The sequence below is a fragment of the Pseudophryne corroboree genome, chromosome 3 (assembly GCF_028390025.1).
Source record: "Pseudophryne corroboree isolate aPseCor3 chromosome 3, aPseCor3.hap2, whole genome shotgun sequence".
NCBI lineage: Eukaryota > Metazoa > Chordata > Amphibia > Anura > Myobatrachidae > Pseudophryne > Pseudophryne corroboree.
In genome coordinates this window covers 714558898-714576384 of record NC_086446.1, presented here as the reverse complement: position 1 = coordinate 714576384, position 17487 = coordinate 714558898, and the positions used below count along the sequence as shown (strand labels likewise).

The following is a 17487-nucleotide window of genomic DNA, read 5'->3' as shown; positions in this document are numbered from 1 at the left end:
TTATCATCTTAAGTCTCCTTATTAGTACAGTATCTGAGACATCTTCCAGTTCATGGGTGGCTTTATGATTAATTTCAACTACTACAAGTAGGCAATAGTAACAGAAATATAGCAAGAATAAGGAATGTTGTACTTTAAGGGTCCATCTAACCAGCCAGCATAAATTACTAACCTTCTAGAATCCAAACAATTAACAGACCAAATGGAAATTTCAGTCCATAAACCATCTTATTAACATTTAATTGTCCAATAATAAATAGTTGGTATTAAAAACATATGCAAACAATTCAACAAAGACTCAGTAAAAACGCCAACAGTTGGACTGGACTTAATTTAGCATCATCTGTACCAGGTTTGCATCTATAAAATATCTGCGGTATTTACAGAGAAACTAGGAAACTGCTTCTTTTTTTTTTCTGCAACAGTGCGCGGACTGTTTTGCCATAATAGGGAGTATACAAGGAGAGGAATTACTGTAAATGAAAGTCAAATTTGTAATGGATTCTAACCCCCACAATCCTGAAGCAGGCCTTGTTATTTTGTATGGTCCTGCAATATTTACTGTGTAGCCAGTACCTAAAAATAGTTAAGACATCGAGATGCATTTAGCATCCTGTTGGTCAGGATGCCAGCGGTCACATGACCAACGCTGGAATCCCAACATCACTTAGGAGACTGGCATTGGAACACCCGACAGTTGACATACCAAAGGTTGGTATCGGGGTTCGCCTTAGGGTTAGGGCCTGGTATCGGGGGTGGAAGGGGTTAGGGTTAGGCACTAGGGTGTGTTAGGGTTAGGCAGTAGGGGAGTGGTTAGCCCTAGCCGCTACCCCTCTGCAGGTTAGCTCTAGCCGCCCCCTCCTCGGAGGACTAGCCCTAGCCGCCACCCACGGAGAGTTAGAGTTAGGGTAGGGGACAGGGAAAGGTAAAAATACTTACCCACTCCAAGGTTGGAATCTTCAGTTATCATGATGCTGCTGCCGGTTATGTGACCGCTGGCATCCTGACCACCGGGATGCCGTACCGAACCTGAGACAACCATCTTGTGCACTCAATGAGAATATCATGAGACTATCAGAGTGATGTCATGGGTTCTCAGTGAATTGACAGCTGCATTCTCACTAAGGGGGATATGTATCAAGTCTTGGAGAGTGATAAAGTGGAAAAGTTGATGAAAGCAGCCAATCAGTTTATAACTGTTGTTTCAAAGACTGCTAGAAAAAGGACAGTTTTATCACTCTCCAAGGCTTGATACACTCCCCTCTATGTTACTTTCCACTGTGGTGCATTGTAGGACATGCTAAGAGCTACATAGACTTGTATTTTTATTTAATGATACTTGTGGTCTTCTCCACAGCTTTGTTTCATTACTATAATTTTTATTTTGCTTTTTGTCCTTTTACGTAGTTTTTATTACTGTTTTCAGGCATTAATGATTTTAGCTACTTGCACACCAATTGCTTTGAGATCTCCATATATCTGGACTGTGACAAGTTTCCTCATGGGAAGGAACTGGCGGAACAGTGGGAGAATAATAGAGAATCCTTAATTGTCTTTATGGAGCAGGTTAGTGTCTTGTCCTTTATTGCTGTAACGGTTGGATAAAGATTAGGGGCCACTCCGCTGCCACATGGGTTAGGCATATTTTAGTTCCAGGGCTACCGTAAACATAATGCTGGAGATACAGTACCAGAGATATGGGGCCGGATTTAATGTAGAGTCCAAGTTGGCCGGAGGTGTGGAACCATGCCTTGTAAACGATTGCCGCTTTAAAAAAAAAAATGAACCCGCATCTCTGGCCAACTCAGATTTCATTACATCTGGCCCATGGCCTTTGTTAGGAAAACTAATGCAGAAAACCAATCATTTTCAATAGGGACTGTGGCCCTGACTACTTTATCAAGCTCCAAAAACCTTGGCTTTTTTGAGTTTGACCATGACAGCTAACACCATATGAAAATGGCATTAGCATGTCTTACTTAGGAGAAAGCTTTGTTGGAGAGGGATCAGAAGAGCCCTCTCCGACAGGCTCCACACTCTTCCACTTCATTCTCCCACTAATTGTTTTCTGCTCATTGCAGCTGCTTATTACTCTCTTTTTTCTTTTGTACACAGTTCTTGGATTAGACATACATGAAGACTGTTTTGGTTCTAAGAGTCGACACTCTCTCTTTCTCTCTTCTCCGCGCTGCCTGTCTCAGCTTCCCCCTCTCTATCACTAAGCATCAGGTATTGCTCGCCCTAGTTATTGCCTTAAGGGGGGGTACACACGAAGAGATCAGTGCTTAAATTCTAAGCAATCTGACTAGATTGCTTAGAAGTTAAGCACTGATCTCTCTGTGTGTATCGCCTACAGCGATAGCGATGCGCGGCCCCGTGCGTCGCTATCGCCGGTGGTAGATTGGCCTGCATGCAGGGACAATCTAGCAGGTCGCTCATTTCACCGCTGGGTGAAATGAGTGCCCGCCCCCCCTCGCTCAGCACACATCGCGCTGTGCCGAGCGGGGGGAGAGATGTGTGCTGAGTGGTCTGTGCTGGATCGCTCAGCACACATCTCTGGGGAAATGTCCTCGTCAGTACTGGCCTTTAGTTTCCATCATGTACATTTATTTAATCCCATTTGATGCTCTCCAGGAGTTTATTTGCCTTTGCAGCCACTGCCCATCATTGTGCTTCTATTAGACAGTTTAGGATTCAAATGTCCTAAAATCTGGATATTTTTTCACAGATGGTATCTAAACCAAATGCCAATGTACAGTACTTGTTGTTCTTTTATATAAGGCAATTTTGTTCTTTAAGCCTAGTGCCCCCCTTTCACTGCTTTGAACACTGGAGAGAATGTCAACCATTCATTTATGTATCCTAGGTTCACCGTGGAATTAAGGGTATGGTGAGAGATATATATGGACGAGGGATTGGAAATGCCATTATATCTGTGGAAGGAATCAGTCATGACATACGTACAGGTCAGTAGCTGGTTTATGGAAGATGGGTTTGCTTTGTACCCAGAGGCTGGAGAATGGCACTTGTTCTAGAGGAGCTTTGGAACCCCATTCTTTGAACCAGGACCAGAGTTTCATGCAAGCAGCTTACTTACCGCAGGCTACAGGGAACTCTGTGTCCCACATGACTCAACACCTGAGAACAGTGTCAGCAAGAGATGGGGTTTAACCATACTTACCTACTTTTGAAAAAAAACATTTCAGGGAGAGTGTGAAAGTAACCCCTATATGCATGGACATGTAATGTACATCGGAGAGGCGTGTCATGAAAATGACTTACATCCAAATGTAAATGAGCCCCAAAGTTAGTAAGATCTACTTGTTAACGAAAAGACACTGATATTTTGCAGGATTGTTTGTGTATTGTGGGGCTAATTCAGTAAGGATAGCAAATTCTGCTAATCAGGTTGCATACTGGGGGCCGCCCATCGCTGGGCAAGGCCGCCCAGCATACTGACCAGCGCCTCCCCCCTTCAACAAGCAGAAATTGCAATCGCTTCGCAATTTCTGCTTGTGAGCAGAAACTAAGGATGCCTCGTGCCGGCGCATCTTACCTTTCGCAGCCGCCGCGACCACGCCCCGACACGCCCCCGTTCGTTCGACGCACCGCCCAACATTCGGGTAGCCCCACCCCCACAATGCTCCGTCTCCTCCCTGGAAATGGAGCGTTGACCCCCACCCTGCGACCACCTCTGCCTGATTGACAGCAGATGAGATTGCATTTTCTTCGGACCCCCCACAGAAAATGTGGGCGCATGCGCAGGACGAGCGCTGCGCATACTCCCGCATCTTTTCAGTAAAAATTCCGGTTGGATCGCAGTTTGTTAACCTCAGTGTTCCATATACTGTAAGTGGCCAGGAGAAACCTTATTGAAAATGCATGTGGCCATAGGGATCATTCTGCCTCTGAACCCACACTAGCTCTGCACTTACACATGCACCAGACAACCTGGCCTTGGGGATCAAACATGGATAACTAAGAAACCTCCAATCCAATGCCTCCACAAATTATCAGTCACACCCCCGGGGTAGTTACTGCAGGACCCATACTAATGCAATTTAAAGGACTTTATGTAAATTTGCAGAGAATATTATGAAAAAAAACATGACAGCTTTTTTTTACATTATTATCAGCAGCACAGTTTTGTGATATGTTTTGCATCTGCAGCTTCCAGGTATCTATAGTGTTACAGTATTATTTGGGTGGAAACTTGTCTGTTGCTGTACTGTTATGAAAATGCTGTCTGTAGCTCGAAGTCCCATACTTTTAAAGTTTTTTGGCTGGAAGTAATGAAAGGGAGACTGATACATTTGCAAGTTTAGTACCAGTGTAGCATGTGTATGAGATCTTTGGGATATAGCAGGTAATATAATTTCCATACCCCTTTCACATCGCCAAAATGACCCGGGTTATTGCCGTATCGACACGGGTTGAGGTGCGGCGTGAAAGAACCAATGTCATGTGAATACCAAATTGCTTTCTAACAAATATTTAAAATGCCCGCTGTAATATATATTGTAAACGCCTGCACCTCTAATTACCATGTGCCATGAATGTGCGCTATACATAGCAAAACACTGCATCCCCTAAGAGAAAGCAATACACCCACACATTATCTGAGTTCCAAAGCTCATTGATGTATATATTTGTTATTAAAAGGATATGGATTCAATATATTACAATGTACAGTATACCTATAGTTACATGGTTACAACTCATACAGTAAGCAGTTAATACATACAGTTATATACAGTTACATACAGTTACAGGTCAGCAAATACATCACCATATCTTTCTCGTATAAAAGTCTCTCCATATCACTCTCTCTCTCTCTGTAAAATCATGCAGGAACTGGGCAGACAGCATCTCCATCATTGTCTGAGACAAAACAGCAACTGAGAACTGTGTGATCAGCAATGTGTTATCTAGTTTGGGGGAGGGAACTTTCTCATTCATGATGAGTCACTGGTTTGTTCGTATGCTAAACAGGTTCAGCCTTGAAGACATCCAAAGGGCTGGCCTGAGTTTCCTGTCCATTGTACTAATAAGAGTGATTTTAGCTTTCATACATTTAATCATAACTATTTGTTCCAATGTCCTACAACTTAATAACTAGTATCAAATGAATCTACACATTAATCTGGTTGCTTAAATACTAAATATGACAGGTGTATCTTGCGTCGTTCAAATAATACACATACATGACATTACTTCATTATATCATTTTAAATCATCATGATGTCTGGCGCTTGATATTATTATAATTATGTACTGTATGAAATAAGTGTCAAATCCATCTCTGTGGCATGTCCGTGTAAATGCGTGTGTTACCATATATTGCTGTGCTCGCTGTGCGTATTTGCAAGTATAGTGACTTATATGTGTGTAGAGTTTGTATGTTCTTTCTATGTAATATTTTTTACTTCGACAGTCCACCCTTTGGCAGTAAACAATAACTGCCATCAATTATTAACATAAGAAAAAAAATATTTCATACAATAATCAGTGACCTAGACACAAGTATGTATTCATTTCGCAAATCAGACACTTGACTATATTTGGGGAAGACAGGGAGGAGGACGAGACATCCACTATATGCACTCGGCGGTCACGGGACCACTGGTTGGGTGTGGGACAACATTCAACCTATAGAGTATGCTGGGACAGTGCTTTGGCCTATAATGTGTGATCTGCGACGAACATTTCACACATACATGTACCTACGTCTTTGTACACTGATGTTTGGATTCGATTGAGGTTCTGCTGGGTAGATGAAGAAGACACAAACAAATCGTGAAAGTGACATATACAATTTTCATGATCTACATATTCCTATCATTTTCTGAACATTGTTTCCATTTCTGGAACGTATGCTAGGTCTGTTTAATAATTGAACAAGGGTTATAAGTAGTGTCCTTCCTAAATAACATAAACCTTCGGAGTTCGGAGAGAGCCACTCATAAACCTTTCTTCCACATATATATGAATGAGCTCTTTATCTGCAATGTGTGAATAGCCATTGTCTGATTGTTCCTGATTACCTCCGAACTTCATAACTACTAGACCTTTGATTTTTCTCTGACTTTAACAAACTGATCGGCTAATCCTGGGATCCTATAAGGAAATCACTCCTTCCAGAACCAGTTCCAGTCCCACACTCGACACCTCATAAAAAAAACCTCGCAAAAATGGAATGTCCTGGAAAAAAATGTTTGTCAGCGGGAAAGAGAGAAAAGAGAAATAGAACAAAACAACTCTTGTTCATAACAAATCAATTACAATGACTGGTCTTTCTGCAATCCTTTAGTATGCTCAGGTAGTGTTCAACAGTGCCGCCTCTCAGTCTTCACGGAACAGAGTCTCTGGTGATACTTTTGCAATCTCACTCCATTTACGAGTTCCTTCCGGACTACCGACTTTCCTGCAATGCGAATCGTGGACCCAAGTCTCTCTCTCGACTACTTTCACTGGGATAGTTCTGTCAACAAAACTTGGTATGGTCCTTCCCACCTGTCTATTAGGCAACCTGAGCGTAAGAACAATCACACAGTCTCTTGGTTCACAATCAAGACAGTTAGTATTTGGCATACCAGCAATCAACAGTTTCAAGTTCTTTTGTCAAGTTCTCAAATGTTGGCTCATCTCAATAAGGTACTGTACTGTCACCTCATTGGTGTATTTCTGATCATTGTGCGGATCAATCATGACATGAGGTTGTCTTCCAAAAACAACCCAAAAAGACACAAATACCAAAACAAAAACAAACTTCAAAGAGGGTGATTCGTTGAGTGAAGATCTGGGAGTGGTTCCGATGCTACATGATACTAGTGGCAGTATCTATGATCACAATAGTACAATTTCAAGCTTTGCTCCTACTTCTAGGGGTACCATTATCTACACACAAATTTCTGCGCAATTTTTCTTTGCGGTAAACACAGCAGCGTCCGTGGCGGCAGGAAATGCCTCTACCCAGTTTGAGAAAACATCAGTGCACACCAATACATAACAATAATTCCTAAAGGGTGTTAACTGTACGAAGTCGATTTGTATTTCCTGAAAAGATCCATCTGCAGGAGGGATATGGGATGGCTCTGTTGGTATTGCCTTACCAATATTCTTCCTCAAGCAAGTAAGACAGGTCATTGCTCTCTTACCTGCATGAGAATAGAATCCTGGCGCACACCAGTAGGCTCTTATCAGCCTGAACATACCCTCTTTGCCTAAATGAGTCAGACCGTGTGCCAACTCAGCTAGACTTGGAAGGTATGCTCTGGGGGCTACTGGCTTACCATGTCCACCTGTCCACAGTCCTGAGGACTCCTGGCCATACCCCTTTGTCGTCCAGACTGCCTTTTCCTGTAGGGAACACAAATGTTTCATTTTAATTTACTATCGTGTGTTTGCAATGTAGAGTACCATGAGCATAACTCAAAAAAAAGAAAAGAAAAAAGAAACATCTCTAGAGGAGAGAAGGAAGAAGAAAATGAAAAAGAAAATGTCAGGTTTGCCATTCACCAACAGGCATATCAGTGTCTATACAAAATTTCCCTTCACCAGTATTCCCATTCTCCACCCTTTGTGCATGACAAGGCACACTGCAGTAATACTGGTGTTATCGTGCTGTTGAGATATACTGGGTTTGAGCAGAACTCTGAAGGACCTAGGCATGTGGAGTTTGAACTGTACTTGGGTCCATGTATTGTACCACCCTGTGTGAACGCAAAAGATGAAGAGGAAACTGTAGAGAATAGAGGTTGGTGACAGATGAGTTTGTAGAGGTGAAGATTTTATAAAAATTTGACAACTGGATTGGGCACTACGGGGAAGTGATTCTCTACTTGGTCTACTCCCCTTAAAAAAATTCTGTGTTTATCGTATCGCTATTGGGACTATCCCAGCCATCAATCCAGTGTCCTGTCCATCCTAAGTTTATAGGGAACCCGGTATCTGTGAGATAATTTCCTCTACCTGTGATGGACATGCACCTAGAACAGTAGAATGCGCCATTAGCCTTTGAGGGGTCTCTAGTATATCTTGTACTTCTTGAGCATGGTTCTCAGGTATATCCAAGAAGACACCCTCAGGAGTACAATATATGACACACCGCATTTTACACAATAAGTCTCTGCCGAGTAGATTAGTCGGAGCCGATGCAGCCAGCAGAAAAGAATGTTTGGTTTGCAAGGGCCCTATCGTAATCTCTGCAGGTCTACTCAAAGGGTATTGTTGCACCGTTCCTGTTACTCCCATTGCCCGAATCTGTGTTTTCTATATGGCTCGTGATTCCTTACTATATGTCCCTTGGTCCCGTCTATATGTTTAATAATGTGGCTTGTGTTTTCTGTCTAGGGGGTCTATATTGACTATGTGTTCTACTACTCCTACAATCTCTGGCAAAATGCCCTTCCTTCCTACAAGTGTAACATATTATTGACCATTAGGGATCTGGGGTTTGGAATGATGGGTCTTTCCTGTATGTGCCAGTATATTACCGTCCTCAACCTCTCCACCTGTTGTTCTCTGTGCCTAGCACTATTCTTGTGATGTTCAATAGCACACTCTCTAAGATTAGCTACTGTGACCCCTTTCCAATTTTGAATTTTGCAAAGAAGTCTGCACCCTGACCCTCAATGCCTTATTGAGCCAGTCCATTAGCACAGAGACAGCCACCTCCCATTTGCCGAATTAGTGTTTACCAGTGATCTTATCCAGATGGAGAGTTTTCTATTACTGCAAAAGACAAAAAAAAGAAGAAGTTTAGTTTAACAAGCTTCTAGGTCATGCGAAGTATTCATTCAATCCTTCTCATCCCGTATTAAGGGTCTGTACATGGTCCAACAAACATTTCCAAGCTCATCTTGACTAGGGGCATTACTAGGAATGAATACTTCTTATATGGTAACTGAAAGAAATACTCGGGGGTTACCTTGTCTCTGTCCGCTTTCCTACTGGCAAATACTAATGTGCGGACAGGTTTTTTCTCCATTTCTGACGTTACTTTCTTGATTTTTTTTTTTTGGGGGGGGGGGGGTTTACTATATATGTACACAAATGATACCAAACTTACCTGTTCCACTGGTCTCAGCCACTTCCCCCGCAGGCTACTGCTCTTCTTTTACCGGTTGGATACTCCTCTGGGTGCATGAGAAATGGCTGAAAACAATTAGGTCACCTTCTCCTCCTAAATAAAACTTCAACATTAATTAGTACATATATAGGTTACAGTCATATTTTTCATATTTTTATTATTTTCTATAGTTTGTATGCTGGCCGTAACTGTTTCCACATCTACATATGGCGGTGTACTTGCATTCTCTTTTTTTCTTCCTACTTGTTTATTGTTGCTACAAGTTCAAACAGTTCTTATATTTCCATTCTTGTCTTATATGACTTTGGTTAGACATACCACCTGCAATACCTTAGGATCAAATTCACCAACCCCTCTTGCTGCCACAGGTTTAAACAATTTGTATGTCTGACCCTTTGTTTTCTGGATTTTATCAGACATATTTTAATACCTACATTCTGCAGTACCTTTGGTTCAAAGCTGCCCACCCTAGGGAATGGTACCCTATCTTTGTCAGTCATACGTAACCATTCATTGCAAAAAACTTCAGCGTGTGGACCATATTTTCCACACATAATAAACCTTCTCGGTTTTAAGTTTGACCTTCTCGGCCCCAACTCTTCTGCCTGAACCCTGGCTACCATACGTCCCTTAGTTGAGCAACTGGCTCCCATAATTTGTGGGTCTTGCCTTCTCGGCTATTCCCACAAATACCAAAATACTCAATATAAGGCGACGGTGAAAGTTCTCCGAGCGCTTCCACCCACTCTCACCCACGTTGGCCGGTACTACCATACACTGTCGATAGCGAAGGCGATGTACCCAACTTAGGGCTCCTATCAGACCTTACAGCACCGTAATTTCTTTCAGTGGAGGTTCTGTTGGAATATTTTCCTGAGAGAGGCAGCGAAAAATTCCTTTTCGGTATCTTTCAACTGGAATTGTTTGTAGGGTGAAAAACAGAGACATTAGATAACTATCCTTCACCCTTTCCAGTGGAAGCCCACCAGGGAGATTTCCCGACATTATCAAAGAAAAACCCCTTTGTCTATACAATCACGTCTGCATATGCTTTTCCACAGCGCATATGACACAATGTATCACGTTGTGCTGTGCAGAACAAACGGACATGCGATGCAATAGCACAGCCTATAAATACTAGTTATCTATATGCCCTACAATTGCTGTAGACCACCTGACCTAGACCACTCCAGATTACTTAGTTGTATGGGACACTTAGACCACTTAGTTCTAATCACGCAAGGTAGCGAACCCTACGCCACCGGCCTCTACTAACCCAGTGTTACCACTTCAGCCACTTCGACCACTTAGTTCCTGGGTTCAGCTCCACTCACTCCGCTTTCACTCACTCAAATATGCTTTGTTTTTCTGTACAGAAAATTTTCACTCATTCTGATTGGCAGCTTTACCCCCAGAGGCTATACAGTTTTGAAACTAAATTTAGAGTAACCTGCTTTCGAAATCGTATAGTTATGTGCTATTGTATTAAATGTCTACTATCCCACCTTAATTGAACAAATATCATGTGGTTCTATTATGCGCACACAACCCTACGCAAGCTTGCGTAATTACGCAACCATGCGTACCCCTATGCCACGTGTGCGGCCTTGCGCCACGTGCACATTTTTGTATGCTGTCCTCACGTTCCGTACCACGTGTACCAATGTGCGTACGCAATTCAACAAACCACACAGTCTCTATAAATGTGAGCAACACTAACTATAATCGCTCACTTAACACAACACCCAGTTTTTTTCCTGTATAAACCTTTAACGACCGGGCCAGACTTGCATGTTGTGCTTTATATTTACTTCCTTAAACACTGTTATTTCAAATTTACCTATATAGCAACAAATGTATCCGATTTCACACAGATCTATAATGACTGCAATAATCTATAATTTAAATGATATGATTCAGATTCGATAGCTATCTTGCAGAACATACACTGATATAAATATACACATAATTACAATATTATATATATATATATATATATATCTATCATTCACTAGCCTTCTATGTGACTCATTTACCCATTCAGTGCTTCTAATTTGCATATCAAAGATGTTTTGCCTGCCTGTACTAGTGGTTGAACCAGTTAATTAGCATTTCAATGCCTATCTTATAGCAAACAGAGAGTTAACTAAATCCTGGGAAAGAAAAAGAAAAAAAAAGTTTTTTTTTCTTTTCTTTGTTTGTGTGCAATTTCTTACACCAAGCCAAGCATTTATCTCACCATTTACTCTCACTAGGCCCAATTGAAACTATTTGTAATTGACTATGGCATGGGTTAAATAAATGCATTGGTAACTCATAAATGGTGCTTGATGTGACAAGGGAAACTGATTGTTCTGAGCAGACTGAAAATCAGCTATTTAGAAAATGACCTTCCTAAAATGGCCACTGCTCCTCCCCCTTCCACATCCATGAGGTTTACACAAAATGGTGGACAGGCCACGTTGTTAGTCCAAAATGGAGGACAGACCATGCGGCTTTCTTTGTCACAAAGAAATCACACATTATACAAGCACCAGATGTTATTTTAGGCCTGAGTTTAAAAAAAAACTATATCAAGGCTATGCAGCAACTTTTAAATGTACTTTTAAGTCTACTTAACAGATAAACAATCCAATCTGAATCAAGCACAATATGACTTATTTGAACTTTGTTTTGCAACAATAAAAATACATTTTAGCATCTTAAATATTATGAGAAACACATTGTCCCTTGAAATTTCATATCATTGGCTTACTGATAACACAACAATACACACGGATATGATTTTCTCAGTGTCAGGATGCGTCCACCACAAGCTGATCGACCACAGCGTCGTGTTTATAATGTACAGTGCATCATTAAGACCATGATATCCCGAAAGAGCCCTCATCTGTAAATACCAAATTGCTTTCTAACAAATATTTAAAATGCCCGCTCTAATATATATTGTAAACGCCTGCACCTCTAATTACCATGTGCCATGAATGTGCGCTATACATAGCAAAACACTGCATCCCCTAAGAGAAAGCAATACACCCACACATTATCTGAGTTCCAAAGCTCATTGATGTATATATTTGTTATTAAAAGGATATGGATTCAATATATTACAATGTACAGTATACCTATAGTTACATGGTTACAACTCATACAGTAAGCAGTTAATACATACAGTTACAGGCCAGCAAATACATCACCATATCTTTCTCGTATAAAATTCTCTCCATATCACTCTCTCTCTCTGTAAAATCATGCAGGAACTGGGCAGACAGCATCTCCATCATCGTCTGAGACAAAACAGCAACTGAGAACTGTGTGATCAGCAATGTGTTATCTAGTTTGGGGGAGGGAACTTTCTCATTCATGATGAGTCACTGATTTGTTCGTATGTTAAACAGGTTCAGCCTTGAAGACATCCAAAGGGCTGGCCTGAGTTTCCTGTCCATTGTACTAATAAGAGTGATTTTAGCTTTCATACATTTAATCATAACTATTTGTTGCAATGTCCTACAACTTAATAACAAGTATCAAATGAATCTACACATTAATCTGGTTGCTTAAATACTAAATATGACAGGTGTATCTTGCTTCGTTCAAATAATACACATACATGACATTACTTCATTATATCATTTTAAATCATCATGATGTCTGGCGCTTGATATTATTATAATTATGTACTGTATGAAATAAGTGTTGAATCCATCTCTGTGGCATGTCCATGTAAATGCGTGTGTTACCATATATTGCTGTGCTCACTGTGCGTATTTGCAAGTATAGCGACTTATATGTGTGTAGAGTTCGTATGTTCTTTCTATGTAATATTTTTGACTTCGACAGTCAATACCCCGGATCAACCCTTCTTTTAACCCGGGTTGAAATACCGGGTCGGACCCAGGTTATTGTGCTTGTAAAAGCTACAGACCCGGGATATTTAATCAGGGTGTGAGAAAATAGTATCGGCTGACTGAGGCCTGCACACAGAGCACATGTGGAGGGGGAGACCCGTGTGCAGTCTCCGGGTGTGGGTCCCCTCCTCCTCTGTAGCACGCAGCGCAGTTAGTGCTCTGAGCACTAGAGAGACTCTGGCACAGTGGTAGAGACAACAGTGCTTGGGCAGGTGTCTGGGAAAATGGCGGAGCGGGCATTTTTCCGGAGACCTACACAAGCGCTTTAGACTCTCTCTAGTGCTCAGAGCACTAACTGCGCTGCTGGCTACGGACGAGGAGAGGGCCCACACGCGGAGACGCCGATGGACACCAGAAAGATAAGTATAGATGAAATGGGTGCAGTATGTGTGGTGTGGGCCCCCTCTGGACCCAGGGGCCCGTGTGCACCGCACCCACTGCACCCACTATAGATATGCCACTGCATGTGTTTTTTTTTTCTGTACTACACTGCAGACTTTGGAGGAGCAAACACTTTTAAATTCAAGACTCTGTGCTGTAACATGTGCTCTGTCGGCCATGATTGCTGCACTGTGAGCATTCCCCAGCACCCTCCTTTTCTTTACTGTATAGTAACCTCATCATTGTGAGCCAGGAAAGTCCTTTTAAAATGACATCACACTGTTTAAACATGGGCGACCTGGCAGTGGCGTAACTAGAGATTTTTCTCCCCCAAGCAAAAAATTCTTCGCCCCCCCCCCCCATCCCCCATCCCCCATAATTGGCACTAGTAAAGGGACAAACATGCGTGCGCCGCAAAAAAAGGGTGTGGCTTCATTGTAATGGGCGTGGCTTTACATAAAGGGGCGTGGCATTGTAGGAAAAGACTACCTTATACCCCAGTTTTGCAACCTGCATGCCCAGACGTTAGCCACCACAGGAAAGAAAATTAATCCTGATTCATGCCCCTTACATTATTTGTCATTTTTCCTCCTTATAGTAATGCCCACTATACATTATGCCACATACTGCAATGGCCCTTAGACATTATGCCACACACAATAATGCACACACCGTAATGCCCCCGACACATTATGCCATACACCGTAATGCCTGTGACACATTATGACAGGAATCGCAATGCCCGTTATACATTATGCTACACACTGCAATGCCCCTGATACATTATAGCACATACAATGTCTGTGACACATTATGACACACACCGCAATGACCCTGAGACATTATACCACATACCACAATGCTTGTGATATAGTATACAACACACCGTAATGCCTGACACATTATGACACACACCGCAATGTCCGTGATACATTATGCCACACACTGCAATGACCCTGAGACATTATACCACATATCACAATGCCCGTGATATAGTATACCACACACCGTAATGTCTGACACATTATGCCACACACCGTAATGCCTGTGACACATTATGACAGGAGTCGCAATGCCCGTTATACATTATGCTACACACTGCAATGCCCCGATACATTATAGCACATACAATGTCTGTGACACATTATGACACACACTGCAATGACCCTGAGACATTATACCACATACCACAATGCTCGTGATATAGTATACAACACACCGTAATGCCTGACACATTATGACACACACCGCAATGTCCGTGATACATTATGCCACACACTGCAATGACCCTGAGACATTATACCACATATCACAATGCCAGTGATATAGTATACCATACACCGTAATGCCTGTGACACATACCGCAATGCCTGTTATACCCTATGCCACACACCGCAATGCCCGTTATACATTATGCCACACTGCAATGCCCGAGACATTATACCACAATGCACAGTGCCAGGTACTCACATGCCCCCAGTGCCAAATATAGCCCCCCCCATGTGCCAGGTACACATATACCCCCCCAGTGCCACATATGCCCACAGTGCCAGATATTCCCCCACAGTGCCAGGTACTCACATGCCCCCAGTACCAAATACAGCCCCCTTCCCCCCATGTGCCAGGTACACATATACCCCCCCCCCCAGTGCCACATATGCCCCCTCAGTGCCACATAAGCCCCCCTTCCCCTGTGCCGCATATGCTCCCCCAGTGCTCTCCCTCCCCCCCGCGCTCCCCCGCTGTTTTGTGATGGAGGGACACAGAGGGCACAGTGCGCGCTTCCCCTGTGTCCCTCCTGGGTCTCCGGCGGTCCTGTCAAAGGAAGTGCCGGTTCGTGAGCCAATCAGAGCTCACGAACGGCACTTCATTTATTAGGCCCGCCGGAGACCCAGGAGGGACACAGGAGAGGCGCGCGCTGTGTCCTCTGTGTCCCTCCTTACAGCAGCGGAGGGAAGGAGGAGACCGCAGGGAGAGGAGACCACAGATTGACATGCGGACGCTCGTCCGCATGTCAATCTGCGCTAAATCAGTGGCGCCCCCGCAGCCCTGCGCCCCCAAGCCACCGTGAGGGATGCGGGGGCAGTAGTTACGCCACTGCGACCTGGGTTGAGTAAAAAGGCACCAACCCTGCAATAACCTTGGAATAACCCTGGTCAATAGTGCAATGTAAAAGGCTCTGACCTGGGTCGAATCCGGGTCGGACCCGGGTTTGCGGTGTGAAAGGGGTATTAGGGAGCAGTGACCATGATTAGTTATGTGGATCTGCTCTGAGTTTGGCTGAGGTACTGGATTGGAGGTCAGCTGGAAAGAGTCCCAGGCAGTCACATGGCAGCACCACGCCTCAGACTCTCCTGCCAGTAATGTATCTCATCCACAGTAACCTGTTTCTGTTACTCCACCCTTCATTTATCCTCATATACCACTAAACTACCTACTGCAAATCAATTGAACTAGAGCTCCATTTGTAATTGAATAGAGGCTTAATAGGTCTCATCATGGCAAATACAATGAATCACACAATCAGCCATAATTGCACTGCTTCAAATACTCTCCTTATAGCCTGTTATAGAGAGCCGGGAACTGTGTAGATATTAATGATACGTGCTTTAAATGGATCTCAGTTTATGCAGGTGTACATTTATTTCATTTTACATGCCCTGACACAATGAATCTGATTCTGAATTGGGAGGAAAGCTAAATAAGAGCAAGTAACTGGGCACCTTGGTAAAACCAAGTTGCACTGCAGGTGGGGCAGATGCAAGATGTGTACAGAGATTTAGATGTGAGCAAGGGTGTAGCCATTATAGGTGCTATGGGACCCAGAGCAGACAGGGGCCCACTTTCCCTTTCATAGTTAAATGTGTTATATACATTTGTCACCATTGGGTGGTACGTAGGGACCCTTACAAACTATTGCATTGGGACCTGCAGTACATCTTGTTATGTTCCTGGACCTGCTCATTGTAATGTGATATAAAATGAACTAGAAGGCATTGTAAAGTTACATAATATGAACTGGCACACTGTAATGTGGCACAATATGAACTGGGGGCACTGTAATGTGGCACAATATGAACTGGGGCACTGTAACGTGACATAATATGAACTGGGGGCACTGTAATGTGGCACAATATGAACTGGGGCACTGTAACGTGACATAATATGAACTGGGGGTACTGTAATGTGACATAACATGAACTGGGGGCACTGTAATGTGGCACAATATGAACTGGGGGCACTGTAATGTGGCCCAATATGAACTGGGGCACTGTAACGTGACATAATATGAACTGGGGGCACTGTAATGTGGCACAGTATGAAGTGGAGGCACTATAGTGTGGCATAATATGAACTGGGGACAATTTACTGTATGTCATAATGTGACTTAGGGGTACTATGTTGCATAATTTGCACTAATATAATGTGGACTAGAGCGCTACTATGGGGCATAAAATGAGCAACTGCTACAGAGAGGTGTCTCTCTAGAAGCATTGGGACAGGGCCCCTTAATAATGTTCCTATGGGGCCCACAAAGTTCTGGCTGCACCCCTGGATGTGAAATGAACATGTCCAAATTCAAATGGAAATTGCAATGTAAAAATAAAGCTGTCCAGCATTTGTGGGCTGCAGGCAGAAGCAGCCAGTATTTACCCTGCATGTCAAAAATAAAATACATATTTGTACCCCTTGCATTGCAACATGGTTTGCCCCAGGTGAAAACTTACTTGCTTGTTTGTTTGCACCCAACTTAGAATCAACCCCAATGTATGTATTTCAGACCACATATAACAGAATATAAGGCAACACGTAGTAACTAACAGTACGTGACATAATCTAAAATTGGTATGATGCCCCATGCTTACTGGTAAATTGCTCAATGACATCTTGTAATGTATGTAATGTAAGTATTGTACATAAACACAGCCTGGTATGGTCAGCATACCGACGCAGGGATCCCGGCGGGGGTGAGTGCAGCAAGCCCCTTGCGTGCTCGCTCGCCACGGGTTTTATTCCCACTCTATGGGTGTCGTGGACACCCATGAGTGGAAATACTCCCTGTTGGTCGGCATGCCGACCATCAGGATTGTGAGAGAGCGGAATGTA

General features: G+C 43.0%; 1 protein-coding gene across 1 annotated transcript in view; it reads left to right on the top strand.

Annotated features, from left to right (window-relative positions):
- Positions 1 to 17487, top strand: part of CPXM2 (carboxypeptidase X, M14 family member 2) — a 224261-nt gene that overhangs the window by 189213 nt on the left and 17561 nt on the right. The window contains exons 13-14 of the mRNA XM_063962140.1: positions 1427 to 1566; positions 2867 to 2966. Coding sequence (XP_063818210.1) covers positions 1427 to 1566; positions 2867 to 2966 — 240 coding nt within the window. The remainder of the gene's footprint in view (positions 1 to 1426; positions 1567 to 2866; positions 2967 to 17487) is intronic.